Source organism: Diabrotica virgifera, chromosome 3 (genome assembly GCF_917563875.1).
Source record: "Diabrotica virgifera virgifera chromosome 3, PGI_DIABVI_V3a".
Taxonomy (NCBI): Eukaryota; Metazoa; Arthropoda; class Insecta; order Coleoptera; family Chrysomelidae; genus Diabrotica; species Diabrotica virgifera.
Genome location: NC_065445.1, coordinates 224,239,763 through 224,260,726, shown reverse-complemented (window position 1 = coordinate 224,260,726; position 20,964 = coordinate 224,239,763). Strand labels below are relative to the sequence as shown.

General features: G+C 31.8%; 1 protein-coding gene across 1 annotated transcript; it reads left to right on the top strand.

Annotated features, from left to right (window-relative positions):
- The first annotated feature begins 5,351 nt into the window (after positions 1–5,351).
- On the top strand, positions 5,352–19,766 carry LOC126881550 (zinc finger protein 501-like). Its single transcript, XM_050645879.1, has 2 exons — positions 5,352–5,553; positions 15,818–19,766. The coding sequence occupies exons 1-2, from the start codon at positions 5,436–5,438 to the stop codon at positions 16,999–17,001; spliced, it is 1,302 nt and encodes a 433-aa protein (XP_050501836.1). The 5' UTR covers positions 5,352–5,435; the 3' UTR covers positions 17,002–19,766.
- Positions 19,767–20,964: the final 1,198 nt, after the last annotated feature.

Here is a 20,964-nt window from a genome sequence, read left to right as displayed (position 1 = left end):
GTTTTAAATGTATTCACTTTTTTCGAATCCTAAGAAAACTAATAAGTATTTTAAAAAAATTTAAACGCAGAATGAAAGATAACATTATTGCGGAAGGCCGACAGTCCCTTAAAATAAATAAAAAGTTTCTTTTGAATTAAATATTTGCAATTATTAAAAATCACACTAAATTTTCTTTTTTATTTTCACCCCTGTAACTTATTAAAATAAACATTATAGAAGTTTTCAGGGAATTTCGGCCTCAGTAATAATGTAGTCTTTCATTCTGGGTTTAAATTTTTCAAAAATATTTATTAGTTTTATATGTATAGTAGATTTAAAGGGAGCCAAAATATATGTCCCGCACGCGGGCGCCAATCAGCCTTGCGGGGGCCCTGTTCCTATTCATCCTTTTTTTTAGCAAACTGCGTTTTAAAGAAAAAACACTTGTCGCTTGCTTACAAATTTAATAAAAACTAGCATACTGTAAATCATTCACTTTGTCAATATACATGTTGAACGTTTGTTTCATATTCATGGCTCGATAATTATGAATTGTGAACTGCAAATTCGCGATACCAGTTTTCAAAGGAAGAGTGTCCAGATACGTATTCGATACATGGATTTTGTAATACAAATGCAAGGCCAGCAGTACCTGCTGAATGCCGTTAAAGGTTCATCGATTTCAAAATTGGTGTATTCTGCATTATCAACGTTTACTAAAATAAACAATTTTAGGTATATTAATCACGTTATTCTGTTGCGAAATTGGAGCGAACTTTTTTTCACTGTTTAGTTGAAGTAAGAAGTATAGTAGATTAATCAGATTTGTAAGTTGGTTAGTTCTGCATTAACCCTACGTTAGGCGCGCGGTTATTGCTGACGAGCTTAGTCCCGCGGTCTACGATTGTAGACCAATAGTTTTTTGTCGCATAATACCGGATTTTGACAAAATTAACAAATTAATGGTTAATACCATATTTATTTATGTCCGTACTTTGATATTTAGATATGTTTTCTTCCTTGGCTTTTCTCATTTTGACAGTGGTAAAATTAAAAACGAGGTAATGATTTTTTGGGTCTTTATTTGCAAGTAAATGAAAATGGTCACAAAAATAAACTCAATTTAGTAAAAAAACACAAATATTTTTTATCTTTGAACTTATAGAATGACCAATAGGGATGAATAATAAAGAATAGAACTAAAAAGTAAAAAGAGAACAAAACTATTAATTGGTAAAAGTTGCACAATTTTAGTCCGTCAAACATTCAGTGCAAATAACCCTGAGATGATCCTTGCATGCAAATTTGTCACATCTTTATCTTTGGCATGCCCTTCTTGTTGGCATATTGCAAATTCGTGCACAATCACAAATACAACATCGTCCCACGTAGTTTGTTGGAATATTTGGGGGAGGGGGTACGACTTCTTAAACTCCGAGCAGTACGCGAGCTCGTCGTCTAAGTTCTCTTAGCAGGGAAGGTATAGTTGATCCATATTCAATTTGGGGTTGATTAGTTCCCATGCTAAGTTTTCAATGACTTCAAACTTTTTCATTTATGTTATTAGCTTTATATACACAGCAGGCTACATAATATTAGCTTTATATATACAACTAAAAACTGGAACGCGCTTAGTCGCGCGGCCTACCATTGTAGACCAGTGCTCTTTGAATAATGATAAATAAATAATGCAAACAGATCGGCGGCATTTAGCAAACTGAAGAGTAAGTTGTAAGTATTTATTAGTGACAGCTACAAACACAAAATAATAACCGACCATAATATAATAACTGAACACAGACAGCGCAGGATCTCTGGCGGCACGCGTCCTCTCGAAAATCCCGTACAAAATCTAGTCAGTGCAAAATTTGTCAAAAGTCATGTTCCATCAATCACGATGCCGACATTACGGCCTCTGTAAAATTGGAAGGAAACTAAATACGATTACATTTTTTTTACTAGAGTGCGCGGGGCATGGTACGCTAACTATCCCTGCAGTTCTACTAATGAAAACGTAATTTGTCAAGTAGAGTTGGTACTAGAATATAGTATCTACAGTGCAGTATGTACAAAAAAACCCCTACTCTAGCAAGTAGACTAGTTCGGCTAAAAAGCACGCTAATATACTCGACTGCTAACTCTACTAATGAAAACAAGGCTTTCAGCCTTTTTAATACTTGCTGATTTCTCATAAATATGCTTTTTAAATAGACAGAACACTTGATAATATGGGTATTGTTGCACGACCAGGATTTTGAAAACACTAACTAACATGCTCTACTTCTTTGTTGGAATATAATTGCTGGAACCCGACAACAATTAGTTTTCTTTAATTTACATGTAGTGTCGAGTCAATGAACGGACCATAATGTGTATAATGTATGGTCCATAATGGACCATAAAATTACTTAAGGTTTCATAATTAAGCATGACGTATATGTTTCGTTTCTCTGGGTATACGTCTAGGGTAGCAGTGGCGTACTGAGCATGGTTCCGCGGAAACAGGACACGGGCCCCGCAGGGGCCCCCTCTAACGCGCTCTTTGCTTTTTTTTCTAATTTGATTGGGACATTTTGCACTACACAAGTACACAATAGAAAATGTAACTTCTTAATAAATTTTTATTTTTGTGTAGGTACTTAATTACGACAAATAAACAAAAAGAATACCTATTTATCAAAAAATTTGAAAACAAAACAGGGAAAACTTTTTTAAGGTTCTGTACTTGTACCTGCAAAAACCGAAGCCCTGGTTTTAACACATGTAAAGAATTACCGCCTGTACCATCTAACTCAAAAACTTATATTTATATCGGCACGTTTCATGGATTATAGTAAACTAGAAAGATGTAAAAATTTGACACAGCCATTACAAGTTTTATAATACGGAGTGTTATAAAAATAAATAATCCCAAGACAATAAACTCACGACCGACGCGACGGTATACGGTAACCACTTTGGATTTGAATACCTTGATAGTAAAATTATAATACCAATATTTATTTAAAGTTTACTCTGATCGTTGATAATATAATGTTCAATGTTTTAGACGTTTGCTTCCGACCAGAGATATTATTTATAGCATTCCAAATTTTTTTGTGTTTGCACCAGCTTCATGGATTTTATTTTGATATAAGTCGTTTTTGTTTTTTTTTTTTTTTGAACAAACTATTAAGCTTATTTCTATAGTTTTTGTAATCAGCATTAAGAGCGTAGGCGCAAGAAGGCGCAAATATTTTACGAATATCCCTACATTTTCTTTCTTTACACAGCAAATTACGTGTAGTAAAATTCTCGCTGGTATGGAGACGTAAACATTGGTTGACAATGGCATTGTCATGATTAACAATGTTTGGCTTTGTCATGATGGCTTTTGAATGTTTTTGGAGAACTGTTATAATACTTGTATTACCGCTTAAATTATTAATTCAGTTAATTAATCTGATAATTTTTTCACTAACCATGCATTCAGTGATTACAATAATTTATGTACTATACAATAAAAACTAATAAACGAAAAAAGAGTAAAAGCGATTTTTTTTAATAATATATATATTCTTACTATGGAACGCCTAGATAAATTTTGAACATCTTTGACAACAAAATACTTGGATCACAGAATATATCCTGGTGTATTCTCTGATTAGATCTTCCATAAATAATAAACAATAAATACCGTTTTATTAATTTCACGTCTTAAATCAATTATGTATCAATACACTATCAATATTATTTAATAAACAACCCAAAATATTCCTAAAGCCGTATCAGTGTCAAATATACCTTGTTTGTCACTATCTTGTCACCATATTCTGTTTAACTGAGTGCGTTGTATGACAAAGATAGCGAATGTTCGATTTGGAAAATATCACCATTTCATTTTTTTCAATCCTGAAAAACCTAATAAATAATTTCGAAAAATTTGCACGTAGAATTAAATATTATATTATTACCGAGGACCGAAAGTCCCTTATGATAAATAGAAATTTTCTTTTGAATGAGATATTTAAAATTTAAAATCACACTAAATTTTCTCTATTTTCACCACTGTAACTTATTAAAATACGCATTATAGAAATTTTCAGGGCTTTCGGCCCTCGATAATAACGTAATCTTTCATTCTTCGTTTAAATTTTTTAAAAATACTTATTAGTTTTCTCAGGATTGGAAAAAAAATGAATGCCTTTAAAATGCATTGGAGCCCAAATTTGCCTATCCATTTAAGTGTTGGCGAAAGTTGCTTTATTAATTTTTTTAAAGAATATCTAGTCGTTTGATATAAACCCCACAGTTATCCAAGATTTTATTTTTGCTATTTTTTTATTTAAGCGTTTTATCTCCCTAGAGGTTTGTAGGTATGTAATTATTGAACTTATTTATTCATTTTTTAAAAGCTGTTTTCGGATTTCTGATTTTGATTGTAAAATCAAAAACGATAGGATTAATATTAATTTAGGCCCGGTCTTTTCACCTCCGAATAACTAGTTATCCGGGGGCTTATTTGACAGATTTACATGTAATTTGCCGAATAAACTTCCTGATAAATATTTATTCGGAGGTGAAAAGACCGGGCCTCACTGTTTTAAATTAGCTTGAGTTTTTATAAACATATGATGATTTATATTTAATGTTCATTAAAAACTTTTAACATATAATGTGTGTTTTTATTGGGCGGGGGCCCGCATCCCAACTGGAACCAGGGCCCGCGGATCTATCAGTACGCTACTGTAGGCCAGTCTAGGGCTGGTATGAACTAATTAAATTTTATGACTTGGCTTGTCTGGCCCTCGTCCCTTGCTTATTATTATGACTTTTTGTGCAAGGGAAAATTATAATTCTTAAGGATTTGTGTACTTATATTCTATTTTAGAATAAGTAGTAGATTTTTAACGTTCACCCTAAAAAAGAATAAAAAATTTGTTTTAAACAACTCATGTATTTTAATAGGGGTAATTTTCTGGCAGTTGTAAAGTATTTTCAAATACTATGGACTGTATTTGTTATTTTCTATTATTTATTTGCGAAACTAGGAATATTTGCTTAAGTAAACTATAATATTTATGCTATATATTTACTTAGTAAACAAACCAAGGAATGTAGATCGTTATTTTACACTATAATCATGTAAAAATAGTAAAATGAAGCTATAAAAGCAAATGTTTTGGTCAGCAGAATGCATACATAAACACAACAAATTTTTTATCGGCCTTCTTGGCGGCGTTGCCAAAATTAATGTTCTGGGCTTCCATTACGGGATCTAATACCCTTGCCGGATAGCCTGCTGGTAGCTTAAGGCGTAGGCCAAACAAACTTACGGCATGTCAATGTCAAATTTATGACTGGACTGATTGATTTGTTTTTTTTTTGTTTATTGAATTTTTGCATTAGAAATTAAAAGGTTTATGTTTGTTACATCAGTTTAACATTATAAACTTAATCAGAGTTTATTAGCTATGGCAGCTAAAATTGAAATTAAAAAAGAATCTGAAGAGTATGACCAAAATGATACAGAGCTATCCACATCAGCAGATCTGGAAGATGTGAAAAATGAACCAGGGGATGATTACCCAGGTAATAAAGATTTATTTTTATCTGCTATTTATAGTATGTAATGTATCAAACGGGGCTCTGTCTACCATGTTTACTATTAAATAATTTAAAAAAAGTTGAACCTAATATTATCTTAAAATATTTCATACAACTATATCCTTGCAATAACCCCAATATGTTGTAACCCACCAACACTTAATTTTACAGGAGAAGTATTTTACAGGTTTACTTTAAATGTATTGTGGCTTTCGATGTATTACTAAAATATTAATAGAAAAACAAGGAACATTCTAGGGCTTACGATATTTTGCACAAACATAATGTGTCTATAACAATAACAACAGAATAAGAATCTTCAATAACAAAAATAAATTAAAATTTTGGGTTACGACATATTGCAGTTATTGCGATGAATATGATTCATATTTCATTTAACTTCTTGTTTCTTTTCATCTCCTAAAGTACTTTTTCTGTCAAGGATCATGGGATTAAATGTAATTAGGTACCATATTTATAAAATTAGACAGTAATGTTCAAATTAGTATGTAAGTAGGTACCTACTTCTAAGGTGCAGTCTCTCTTATGCTTATGTGATTGTCGCATGCATTCCATGCAAGTAATGTGCTGTGCACTTGTTAAATAGTAACTTTCTACAAGCTGTCTGCTGTGTGCACCTGATGCAAGGAATCACATGTGTGCAACTCACAAATCATTTAAAAATCGAGAATTTGTACAATTGTAGGATGTAGCACCGAACAGCTGTTTAGTGGTTGTAGGTTATTTACACAGATTCTATGAAAAGGTGGTGTTTCTGTTTGTAGTAAAAGTTTTTAATTTATATGTTTGTTTTTATTTAAAATAAACAAGTTAACAACGATGCTAGACTCATAGAGCTAATTTCTGAGAGACAGAGTTCTATATTCTGCTCTTTAACTTGTTCATTAACCATATTGGTAAGGCTATCAAAAACTCACACTTTCTACTATTTGCTAATGATCTTAAGTTATTCCATTACATACATGATATATCAGATAGAGATCTCTTGTTAGAGGATGTTAATAATATATGTTTATGGTCGAATCAAAATGGTTTAAGCCTAAATCCGACTAAATGTTCTTGTATTTCATTTGATCGTATAAATAAAATCTAACAGCTAATAGATATGTTCTTATGCCCGGTTGCACCAACAGATCTTAAGCTTAAGACGAGAATAACACAAGATTTAATACAATATAATTAAAATATATTATAATAAAAATATCATATTTAAGCTGGAGCTTAAATAGCTAAGCTGGAGCTTAAGATCTGTTGGTGCAACCAGGCATTAATGATGTACTTTTGGATTCAGTTACTGAGATTAAAGATTTGGATGTACAGTAGAACCCTGATGATCCGGGTGCGGATTATCTGTGCTGCGGATTATCCGTGCTATGATTTTCTGTTACTCAAGTTGCGTTTTTAAGGTTTTATCAAAATAGCGTCATCGTAAATCACTTGACGGAAGCTCTATATGACGAAAAAGAGACTCGTAATGAAAGATTTATTTTTTTCTGTTATTTTTTATGGTAGGTACATATGTATGTGTATACATACATATGTATCATACATAAGAAATACATGTTCAGATTATCCGTGCCACCCTTCGGTCCTGAGGAGCACGGATAATCGAGGTTCTACTGTATTATTGGATTGTGCATTGACATAGAAGCCCTTATTTTAAAATTAATGAATCAGGATTTCGCAATCTTGGTTTTATTTATCGTAACAGTCATAATCTCTCACCTACTGTATTCAAATTACTGTACTGCTCTCTAGTGCACTCAAATACTGCTCTGTTGTTTGGTCTCCATTTCATCAAGTCTACATTGATGGATTGGAGAGCGTTCAATGGAATTTTCTAAGATCGTTAGCTATTAAAGCATATACTAATAAGTGTTTAGTTTTTAAATTTTAGTAATAGGTTTTTTTTTTACTGAAGTACTGTCAACTTTTAATGTAATTTTAGACAATTTTAATTATTGCTGACCTGTAAAAGTACATTTGTACATTATTACCAATAAATACTCTACTCTACTCTAATATAAGAAATACTGAAAATTTCTTCATATATTATTCTGGAATAATGTCTCAATTTAACATTGCTACAAGAACTTGCTTGATTGATTGAAAGAATGCTTGAAGAACCGCAGGTTGAGAGCTGATATGTTATTTTTATTTAGAATTCTAAACAATGCTATTAATTGTCCCTCGTTATTGGATAATGTGTACTTAAACACAATACATAGGACTCGGCACACTGCACTCTTTTATATTCCTTTTCTTAGGACTGAGTATGCTCGTCATTTTCCCTTGTCGAGAATGCTCAGCTTTTGCAATGACATGCTACTGGATCCATTCTGTCCAAACATTAATATCTTCAAAATGCAACTTGGGAGTTTAATGATTTAAATATGTGATATTTTTATCTTGTGTGATTTGATATACTGTATTATTTTACAAATTTTATTGTTTAATTGTCTGTTATTCTTTGAATTTTTGATGTTTTTTGTACATGATCTTTACTTTTACTATTTTTTTTTGTATTCTTTTGTAAATAGTTCTGTTGAAATAAATAAATAAATAACTATTCCAGCAAGTAATGTTTATAGAGATATAAATAAGAGAGATACCGTGTGGGAAATAATAACAGCCACATTTGAAGACAATAAAACAGCTGTTTACATACATTATAAAAATATATTTTATTTGTATAGAATAGAAAAGAATAAAAATATGCTTTATTGTCTTAAAAAATTGTACAATTTTATCGACAAAGCTTATAAAAAGTCAAGAAAACAAAACAATAACAATCCAATTTACTAAAATTACATAAATCGTCAATATATTTAAAATAATATAATAATGAAGTTAAACAGAAATAATCAATTGCAAAATTTAAAATAAATTGCAAATGCATAGTTTACCTAGTAATTAATAAAAAAGGTTTAAAAGTTAAGCTGCTGCATATGACACCCAAATATAGATAAAAAAAATACTACTTACTTGTGCAAAGGGTACTGTAATTTCTTAGTTAAGAAAATCTTCTACTGAATAATAGGGTCTTTCAGATAGGTAGGCTTTTGTCAGTTTACGGAATTTGGGTAAAGATGCTGCAGATTTAAGTTGTAGAGGGAGATGTTTGTAAAGTTTTTTTTTGGAATATAATATAGATTTCTTTACTAACTCCGAGGACGCGGTCGGCAAATAGACGCCAAACATAGAATTTCTCGTGAAGTAGTCATGATTAGGTCTTGGTGGAAAGACATGTAGATGTTTACGAAATAAGCAAACAGTTTCTAAAATATACAAAGATGGAAGGGTTAAAATTCAGTGATCTTTGAAGTAACTTCTGCAACGTGCTGTTCTTCTGAGGCCAAACAGATATCTTATTGCTCTTTTTTGTAATTTTAAAATAACATCGAATTGGGCAGCTGTACCAGAACCCCAAAAAGGAAGACCATAACGAAGATGTGACTCGAACAAAGAAGAATATGTTATTTTGGAAAGGTTACCATTTAAGGTTGCTATCTAAAAAAATACCAAGAAATTTTACAGAAACGGTACTGATCTGGCTGTTATTAAGAGGCAGGGGTTGAAGATCTCCTTTATAAGACAATGCTACTCTTTTGTCTACGTTAAACGAGAGTAAATTAGAGTCAGACCAGGTTTTTATTGTAAGTAGATCAGAAGTTATAGTAGCATGAAGAGTTGCACTATTTGAGTTGCTCCAAGTGATACTGGTATCATCAGTAAAAAGAAAGATTTTTCCATCGATTTTTAAACTAGTGATGTCATTAATAAAGATAAGGAAAAGTAGAGGACACAATACTGAACCTTGAGGTACCCCACATACAAAGTTTTTGAGACTAGAGTCTGTATCATTTGCTCTAACCAGTTGTTTCCTATCACCCAAGTAAGATTGGAACCAATCTAAAGTCTAAAGAAATACCTCGATGTAAACAACTAATACAATGGGTTTTTATTTATATTTGTATTACATATTTGGTCCACACCAAAATAAAAATACCGAGTATAAAATGTAGATCATAAATTTAGAGCTCAGAGGTAAACTACACTATCTCGACGTGGTGTTGTTTTGAATAAGTTCCTTTAATCCACTTATTTTATTAGTTGGATTATAGAAATTGGTTCTATATTATCATTAAAATATATATTGTCTTTCAACCAAATATTTAATATATCAAATTTTTATTAACATCCTAAGTGCTCTAAACTTTGTTGTAAACACACACTAAACACAGTTGCTCGAAATTACGTACTGTAGTTTACCTCCGAGGTCCAGAAATTATCTATAGTAGATCTACAACTCTACTCACATAAAGATCATGAGTTTTATTATTTTTGAAGTTGTCTACCATAATTTTTAAAATAATCTCTTGCCCTTTCACCGACTTTATCAAGATAAAGTAAACATATCTCTATATATGCTCCATCATTTTAAAATTTTCGCTGTTCGTGTCAATATCAGCTGTTCTATCGCATATGTCTTAAACGCCCAAGAGAGACCACCCCAACCACTGCGTTAATCACATGCAACTGCTGTTTGTGTCAAATGCATGCGACAATCGCGTAAGAGAGACTGCACCTTTAAGATTAAGTACCTACTTGTCTAGATCAATATTTGTACAATAAGTCAATTAGCTGCAGTATGACCAGTTTGTGAGAGACATCTTCGGAGAAAAAAATGTATCAAAAATAAAAAAAACCTCTTTTATACTATGGATTTTCCGCTACTCCACTTTTTTTCAAATGTGACACTACCTATATAGTCCAGAAAGCCACTGCGCATCCGCTAGGAAAAATATTCTAATTCGGATTTTTTGCACAATCTTACTCAAAAAGGACTCCTTTTAATAAATTTGCATGTTGCCAGGACCAAAAGGTAGTCAAAAATTTTTTAAACGTTTTTTTTTTTGTTTTTTTCCTAAAATTATTTTTTTTGCATGGAAAAAAGTTTTTTTAGGTTTTGTGGATCATTCCAAACAGAAAAGGTCTTTAGTGACTTTTCTCTAAAAACGATAGTTTTTGACATATAAGCGATTAAAAATTGAAAAATTGCGAAATCGGCCATTTTTAACCCTTAAAAACTATGTGAAAAACTGAAAATTTTAATGTTGCCAAGGTAGGTAGATATTCTTTAAACATCGATTGATGAAATCCCGAAGAGTTTTTTGCAATAGAATATTCAAAACTCCTTTGTTTTTTAATTGATAATCAAGAGTGCGCGACACTATTTTCCACCGACAGTATGGTGCAAATGAAAGGAATAAATTCGTTATTTCGTAAACCGGTGACTTTAAGGAAAAATCCCGAAACAGGTCGATTTTTATTTTTAAGTTATGATATTGTAGTATATATGGTATACTAGTGACGTCATCCGCCTGGGCGTGATGACGTAATCGATGATTTTTTTAAATGAGAATAGGGGTCGTGTGGTAGCTCATTTGAAAGGTTCTTCAATTCTCTATTCATTAATGTAAACATTTACATACTTATTTATACAGGGTGTCCTTCTACTTCTTTTTTTGTCAAATAATTTAATTTAATAAAAATTTTTTGGACACCCTGTATAAATAATTATGTAAATGTTTATATTACTGAATAGAGAATTGAAGAACCTTTCAAATGAGCACACGACCCCTATTCTCGTTTAAAAAAATCATCGATTACGTTATCACGTCCAGATGGATGACGTCACTAGTATACCATATATGCCACAATATCATAACTTAAAAATAAAAATCGACCTGTTTCGGGATTTTTCCTTTAACTGTTTCGCCGGTTTACGAAATAACGAATTTATTCCTTTCATTTGCACCATACTGTCGGTGGAAAATAGTGTCGCGCACGCTTGATTAGCAATTAAAAAACAAAGGAGTTTTGAATATTGTATTGCAAAAAACTCTTCGGGATTTCATTAATCGATGTTTAAATAATATCTACCTACCTTGGCAACATTAAAATTTTCAGTTTTTCATATAGTTTTTGAGGGTTAAAAATGGCCGATTTCGCAATTATTAAATTTTTAATCGCTTATATGTCAAAAACTAGCATTTTTAGAGAAAAGTCACTAAAGACCTTTTCTGTTTGGAATGATCCAGAAAACCTAAAAAAAGCTTTTTTCCATGCAAAAAAAATAATTTTAGGAAAAAAAAACAAAAAAAAAACGTTTAAAAAATGTTTGACCGCCTTTTGGTCCTGGCAACATGCACATTTGTAAAAAGGAGTCCTTTTTGAGTAAGATTGTGCAAAGAATCCGAATTAGAATATTTTTCCTAGCGGATGCGCAGTGGCTTTCTGGACTAATATTATATACACACCCAAACTTATATGGAATCACCATGTATTTCAAAGTAATATTTATTTCTTTTGAAAAAACTTGTTATTGTTGCGAAGAATAAAGGTTTTTATTAAAAATAAACAAATATATAAGACAATCGGATAGTACAGCTCGGTACTGTATAGGTTATTAATTTGCTTGAGTTTCAAATTGAACGAAAATAAATAAACTAACTTTTGGGCTCAATAACGAAAATATGTCTCATGTGGGGTTATAGAGCTTAAAACGAGGAAAGATTATTGATCTTGTGGAGAAAGTAATGTTCTCAGAGGGACATAGTTGTAGAGCTAGGCGTAATACAGGGCGTTCTGTCCAAAACCTATGCTTGGTAACAGGAACTAGGAAAGCGCAAAAATAAAGCAAGGGAAAGTCGCCAAAAGTAATAAACGCTCTCCACAATCGTTTAATTGTCCAATCAGCTGGAAGACACCCAACCATTTCTTACCTGCAGCTCCAAAGGCAGTTTTGGAAGCTACAGGTGTAACTGTTTCAGTTGAAACGATAAGAAGAAGAGTTTGTACCAAGAAGTATACAGCAGGAGACAGTTATGGGTTCCCGAGTTATCCAGGCAGCACAAGATTGATTGTCTAAATTGGTGTCTTCACCACCAAAACTGGAACATTGGGAGTTGACAAAATGTGCTATTTTAAAAAAAAGTCAGGATTTGTGTAAAATCGGATGACCCACGAAACCGTGTACTTAGAGTTCGAGGAAGATAAGCAAGAACGAAAACTGTCCGATCTGTTCACAAATATACAAGGGGAAGTCTAATGTTCTGGAGAGGAATTGTGATCCATAAAAAAACTCCTTTAATTTTCATCCAATCAACTTTAACTGCTCACAGTTATGTTGATAACCTGTAGTCAGGCTCTGAAGAGGTGCAACAGGAGAAAATTTAATTTTATTGCATGATAATGGACCTCTACATACCATTAGAGTGACTACAGACATTATTGACGCAGAAGGTATCCCTTGTTTGGAGTGGCCTGCTTGCTCACCCGAGCTTAATCCTTTATAGTATTTGTGGGATATGCTTAAAAGAAAAATTAGAGCTCGCCGGGATAATCCACAAAACACCGCACGGCTAGTATATAACGGGATTTATCTCATTATTAAGATCTTCTAGGAATCCTCAAATTAACTAAAGTATTCGTTAGGGTTAGATATTTATTTATAAAACAATAAACATCACGCATATTTGTTATCATTGCATAAGTGGAACACGTTAGCTAAAGTCCACGTTTTGCTTAGATCAACAAGGTTGATTAGTCATTTGACACAGTAACGAGAATATATACAAACATATTTACAATACGAAGTATTTGATAAATATGGGAACACGATCAGATTTGATTCATTAGTGGGTCAGTAGAGTTAGTTAGTTAGGTTCGGGAGTTTGCTGCCGTTAGAGCAGAATTTTGTAATCACCTATCAACTTAATACATTTATATGGTATTAATTCAACAAAATAAAGGAGTTATGAGAATATAGTGTATTCCTGATATCAATCCCATCACCAGGGAAGTTAAATATCCACGTACCACCATATGACGACCCTGCCAAGCATGCATAGATGCAATCGAAATAAACTATGAAAATTTGAACAAAACGAAAATTTAAAACAAGTTATTAAGGATATAAGATAAGTTATAAAAAAATGGAATATTTAATGACAAAAAAAAGTTATTGATAAAATAATGGAGTATCTAATGAGACATTATTTTAAGACATGTGCATATTATATAAATATACTTTAAGGTCTTATATTATAAATATATTTAAATATTTGAATGACTAACATAATATGTCAGGCTTTATAGCAAATATAACCAGAGAAATAGAGATAAGACTATTTTGTTGTGATGTTATAAAAGTGACTTCTGAGCGAAAAAAGTGAACTATTAGTAGTTAATTGGAACCAAAAGTTAAATTTTAATTATTTTATCGATTATAAGTTTTTCTCATTCGTAGTTTTATGTAAAATTAGGTAAATATGTTAATGGGTACCCAGAAACAGCATCAGACGTAGTATTAATTATTCAGCGATGGTAGTTGAGCCTTTTTGGTGATTTTTGTTAACAGAATATAGTCTATTTTTATCAACACTTTCTTTCGATTTTTTATTGAATTTTGAAGTTTTTTAGATGCCGATAACAAGTTTTTATTTAAATTTTTTAATATCGGTCGAATTTTAATATAAATATTTTATAATAAAGTACAATTTAGACAATAAAAACCAACTCTTGTCAAGGAAAAGGTACAAAATGAAAATTAGAAGATATTAGCATACCCATTTCGTGTTTTGAAACTAACTGGATCTCACCTAGACTGAGTATATCAGATCAGACAGGAATTTAGGAATGCAAGATGTAGAAGATTTTTTAAGCGCACAACTATGCATTTTGTCTTTTTGGAACAAACCTTCTCACGACTAGGGGCGTGCAAAAGGACCAGAAGCAAATTCAAGGGTATAAAATTGCGAAAAACTACCCATCGAGTAGGTAAGGGTTAGAAAATGAAGAATTTATGAAGTAAATGATTATACTCGTATATCATCACCAGGGAAGTTAAATATCCACGTACCACCATACTAGTACAAGCTGCTCTTAAAGGATGGAGCAACCTACCACAACAAAATGTTGATAATTTGATTAGGAGCGTGCCCACTCAAACTGAAGCTTGCATAAGGACTAGAGGTGATAACACTGACTACCACAAAATACAAAAAAAATAAATAAAAACAATTTAAACATTATTCGTTTTACATTGAAATTTTGTATGCTACTGACTTTAAAACAACTCCTTTGTTTTTGTTTGATTGTTATTAAATTGCTTTAAAATAAATATTGTTTGACTTCGTGTATTCGTTTTTTTAAATTCGCACGAAATAGTAAGAAATATCAGATGATTCCATATAAGTTTGGGTGTGTGTATTATTATTAAATTTTCTATCATTAACCCTTAACTACAGACATCCCAATATTATCACGTAACTACAGACTCCCGGTATTTTTTACCGGTCATTATAAAGTAGAGTCAAAATATAAAATTAATAATAAAAAACAAAAACGTTTTGCATTATATGTTTTTATGGAGTCTCTAGATATGGGAAAAATGGTAAAATGAGTGATTTTAATAAGATAATACAAGATTTTTGAAGAATAATCTATTAAACCAGAATTTTGGTAACATTTTTGGTCTATTGAAACAAACGGCCATAAATGCTATGGACAAAAATTTTAACTTTTTTTTAACAAATAAACGTAACATAGAATCACAAAGGAAATATAAAATAGCATCCACGAAAATTTTTACATCCATGAAAAAAAATCTGCAAGGGGTAAAATTGTAATAAAATTAAATGGCAATTCCATTTTTGCAAAGTCGCCTCAAAATTTTTATCTTCAAATTTAACCTTCATTGAAGGTCCAGGATGTCTTCCACATTCCATTTCTTTACTTTTTCCCCAAAAACACAAAAAAATAATGTAAACATTTCAGATTTACAAATATAGTACTCATATAAAAATACTCCCTAAACACAGACATCCGGTAATTTTTACCGGTTAAGATTTTTGATGTGTACCAGAAAAGAAAATATTGACAATACACAATACACGCTTTGACTAGCATTGTTATACAAACTGCCCGAGAGGTACAGAGACACATGAACTTGTAAGTTGTAAGGTTACCACGAAATCCACATTTTGGGAATGCCCGCCGGTAAAAAATACCGGATGTCTGTAGTTAAGGGTTAAGTTCGCTTAGACTGAATATTTTATTGTGCTTCATAGTTTTTACAGTAATTGTATTTATTTTGGTTACTGTTTTCTATTTTTGTTGATATTTTATCCTTGTAAAAACATTTTTATGATTTGTATTTTAGATTATCTTCAGGAGGAGGACATAATGGAAATTATGAAAACAACAACAGATGAAGTTTTATCTCCTGAAGATGAGTATAGCAGTAGAGACACTGATGAAACAGCATTAAATATAAGTATGAAACCGAAGACTGCTCAAGAATCCTACATATGTCAAATTTGTTTCAAGCAATATACCCGATCAACTAATTTAAAACGACATTTGAAATCACATGGAAAAAACCCGTTAAAGTGTGAACTTTGCTTTAAAAGGTTTTCTCGACTAGAAGATGTGAAACAACATATGAGTTTGCACACAGGAGAAAAACCTCACAAGTGTGAAATTTGCTTTAGACATTTTTCCCGATTAGACTATCTGAAACTACATATGAAAGTGCACAGTGGAGAAAAACCTTATGAGTGCCAAATATGTTTTAAACGGTTTTTACGAGAAGAATATATGAAACAACATATAAGATCGCACACTGGTGAAAAACCTTATAAGTGCGAAATTTGTTTAAAAGGGTTTTCTCAACAAGGGCACATGAAACAACATATGAAATCGCATACTGGAGAAAAACCTCACAAGTGTGAAATTTGTTTGAAACAGTTTGCTGAGGCACGTAATTTGAGAACACACTTGAGATTACACACTGGGGAAAAACCATATAAGTGCGAAATTTGTTTTCAGCAGTTTACTCAACTCGCAAATCTTAATCAACATATGATATCATCACATACTGGAGAGAAACTTCGCAAATGTGAAATTTGTTCGAAACGGTTTAGACAAGCAGCTGATTTGGAAACACATTTCAGAGTTCATACTGAAGAAAAACCTCACAAGTGTGAAATTTGTTTTAAGCAATTTAGCCTAGCCAGTAATTTGAAAACACATTTGAAAGTTCACACTGGAGAAAAACCTTATCAGTGTGAAATTTGTTTTAAGCAGTTTCCTCACAGATGGTATCTAAAAACACATTTGAGAGTGCACACTGGAGAAAAACCTCACAAGTGTGAGATTTGTTTGAAACAATTTAGTGAATTAGGTACTTTAAAAAAACATTTGAGATTACACACTGGCGAAAAACCTCACACTGGCGAAAAACCTCACAAGTGTAAAATTTGTTTTAAACAGTTTGCTCATGCACGTAGTTTAAGAAGACACTTGACAATACACACTGTGACTAATGATACAGAAACAATTTAATTTTTTTTAAGTTCCACTTCACCCTGTATTACTTTACGTTCTACGCTTTAGCGATTGGAAATATTCTGGTGTTTCTTCTTTTCTCTTTGATATCGGCAGTACTGCCTGTTTTCTTCATTCTGTCCCTAAATTGTCATTCCATCTTTTCCTTGGGCATCCTGTACTTCTTCTGCCTAACGGTGACTCTTCTTTTCTGTTCTTTTCTCAGGTATTTACATTGTCTACCCCACATATGCGTCTGATTTCCTCACTTCTTACCCTGTCTTGTAGTCATTTTCCAGCAATCCTTCTTAAGATCTTCATTTCGTAGGTCTCCAGATATCTTTGTGTTTTGCTTGTATCTGTAAAGGAATTACAACGTTAACGGGGTTTTATTGTTTTATATTGTCAATGGACCTCTAAGTATGAAAAACCCGCGGAGTGATACCATTTAAATGGGTGCGTTTTTGAGAAAGGGGTGAATTAGTCCCTAGGCACAGGGCGAATTAGGGTGAGTTATATGCACTTTTGGTACAAACACGTCTACAGGAAAATTGTTCCAGGTTAAATTTACTATCGAAACGTTACATTTTAAAGTCAAATTTTTTTTTTTTTTTTACAAAAATATATTCAAAATAAAAACAAGAAAAAAACACGACTGGTAGCAATTTTGTTTTTTTGCCCCATAACTTTTTTCCACGGGGATATGGGTATAGACATTACTTCACAGAAAATAAACGTCAATCCTTTCTCTTTAAAGTGGTGTTGCGTAGAAGTCTCTATGATTTACAGTTTCCAAAATATGGTTTTTCAAAGTTCGTCACTCCCAACGATTTTGGCCCATTTTCCTCGTTACTTCTCAAACATTGTTCTGTAACTTTTTTCTACGTAGCTTTAGGTATATGCAATGTTTTATTTAATAGGAAGAAAAGTAAATTATCTTTAAAATGGTCTATTGTATGAGACTGTACGACTATTTTTAAGCAAGGTATGGTTTTTCAATGTTTTATACTTTTGATGATTTTTAATATATTTTACGATTATTTCTAAATTTCTCGTTATAACTTTTTTATTATATATTTAGGTATATACTGCCGTGCTAAGCCCAAAGGCGGTAACTGATTTTTTATCGAAAATGAGATTTTTGTATTTATAGGTAGGTTTCATTATATTATAATGCTTCTACAAATCCAAAGACTTTGTAAATAAATTCTAGATACCCATTATAATACTTCTGCAACTCCAAGAACTTTGTAAATATATTCTAAATACCCTGTTCTTCTACCCTAGAAATACAACAATCTCATTTTCGATAAAAAATCAGTTACCGCCTTTGGACTTAGCACGGCAGTATACATGGCGCAATAAAGAAAAAGCTAATTTTCTTTACTTTAAAATAATGTATTGCAAAAAATTCTAGGACTATCTTTTTCAAACAAGACATGCTTTTTTAAAGTGTGACATATACACATGCATTAGGTCCCACTTTGCAATTAAAAACTATGTTATAGTATGCAATTATATTCTTCTCATTGAAAGAAATTAAAAATTTTAAAATTTTTCTCAAATTACGGATACCCTTGGCTATCCTACTGATATCTTGCTAAAAAATAGTCCTAGAACTTTTTGCTATACACCATTTTAAAGTAGAAAAAAAATAAGTTTTTTTATTGTACAAGAAAAAAAGTCATATTGAGGAATTTTTAAAATAATCCTAAAAAATATCAAAAATCATTAAAAGTATAAAACTTTGAAAAAGCATAACTTGTTTAAAAATAGTCGTATAAATAACCCCATACAATAGACCATCTTAGAGGTAATTGACTTCTCTTTCTAATAAATATAACTAGAGATGCGTAGAAAAAAGTTACAGAACAATGTTTGCGAAATAATGGGAAAAATGGCCCAAAAATACTGTGAGTGGAGAACTTTGAAAAATTCTATTTCAGAAACCGTAAATCCTAGAGCCTTCTACCAAACGACATTTTAAAGACGAAGTATGGAAATTATTTTTCACTGAAGCAATGCCTACACCTAGATATATCCCCGTGATAAAAAGTTATGGGGTAAAAAACAAAACTGCTTTCTTTCCTGTTTTTTCTTGCTTTTCATTTGAATATATTTTTGTAAAAAAAAATTTCTGTAGACGTATTTGTACCAAAAGTGCATAGAGCTCACCCTAATTCACCCTGTGCCTAAGCACTAATTCACCCTCTTCTCAAAAACGCACCCATTTAAATGCACTCCACGGTTTTTTTAAATATAGAGGTCTATTGACCATATAAGGCAGGGTTTCCCTACCTTTTATGTCTGGCGACCCACCTTCTGGTGTTTTTTCATATTCGCGACCCATACCTCACCTATGATGATATAAATGTACGTTATTCAGCTACTGTAAGAGCCCCGCCGCGACCCACTAGTGGGTCGCGACCCACCGGTTGGGAAACGCTTATATAAGGCAATAAAATCCCGTTAACGTTGTAGTTCCTGTTAACTCTCTTATTTTGAACATAATCAATAGTCTAATAACTTAGTGCTCTTAATAGCATTTAATGTGTCTTGGTTTGTTTATTTCTACTGCATCTGGATTGTAAATTTAGTATTGGCTGTGAGTTTCGACGGTAGCACTATCTCGCGGTTTGAAACTTATACTTTTCTGATAAAATTTATGTATGTGAAATATGCAAAACGAGAAAAATAGATACTTATCTAGAAAGACACAAATTATGAACTGAAATATTATTGTAACCTGATTACTAAACGAATACACAGAATTAATAGTAAAATTAATTATGTTTTTTTATTTTATTCATTATAATTTTAATATTTAATATATAAGTTTGTGCGACTGGATGACTACGCAAGAGACCATTGAGAAAAAGAATAAGTTTATATGAATTATTTAACATTTTAAAGGTTACCTCTGTTTATTTTTGTGTGCTTACTGCTTTGCTTATTAAAATTTGTAATTTGTATGAATTGTAATTTGTTTGAATTCTATCAAATAGATATTAAACATTATACTGGATCCAAGTCTTATTTCCCATGATCCATGATATCCAATTTCAATCAGCAACACCAAAAAAGGAAAGGATTTAGTTGATACAGGACATGTACGCAATGTTTCCGAATATAATAACTGCATCCAGTACTGTTATATTCAATATTTTTACATGAATCAATACAACAGCTGCAATATATTGTTTTCTTTTTTGAAAAATCCATATTATCCGCCATTTCAGTTTGTGAAGTTTATCAAATGCACAAAACAAAAATGCCAAGGCCAACTGCCACTAACACAGCGTTGCCACATTTTATTTAGAAAATCTACTGTAAGTTTAGCTTACTAAAATTTACTTATCAAAAACTAAAATACACTATAAAACTTTATTAATATATTTGTATATAATTTAGGACTTTTTATAATAAAAATAACAACTGACTAACGAGAAATTTTTTTTATTTAGCTAATGCCTCGACAACTAATGGGCATTGGCATGGTGATGGTACAGTGGATTTTACCAATTAGGTAGCTAGTGTTATGTGTAGTGTGTGTGTTGAGTAAGTGTCTTGTTACTTTGCAAAGTCGATGTCATTGTCTCTGCAGATACGCTAATTGTATCCGAACGTCTGCGGTCCCTCCGCGGTGGGTACCGATCCCACAAGGATAGAAACTATTTTCATTTATTAATTTATAATAAACGAAAAATTCTCTACCCTGGTGAGATTCGAACTCACGACCATTCGGACCTTTCGATCCAAAGGTAGGCGCTCTTACCACTGAGCCACAGAGGGAGTTTAACTAGAAATTAATATGACTGTTTGTAAACAAAAACCAAACTTTTTTATATTTTAACTGGGGAACAAAATGACCAACTATAATTAATTTTTATCAGTTTCATATTTAATATTTGTATATAATATTTTGTCATCCACTGATTTTAACATCTGCATGTCTGGATCACATTCTTCTAACAATTATTT

What these genes read in the sequence shown, in the direction of transcription:
- LOC126881550 (XM_050645879.1), top strand. Translation starts at nt 5,436, where the DNA reads ATGGCAGCTAAAATTGAAATTAAAAAAGAATCTGAAGAGTATGACCAA. An exon ending in ACCAGGGGATGATTACCCAG is followed by an intron (nt 5,554 to 15,817) that starts GTAATAAAGATT and finishes TTTGTATTTTAG; the next exon opens with ATTATCTTCAGGAGGAGGAC.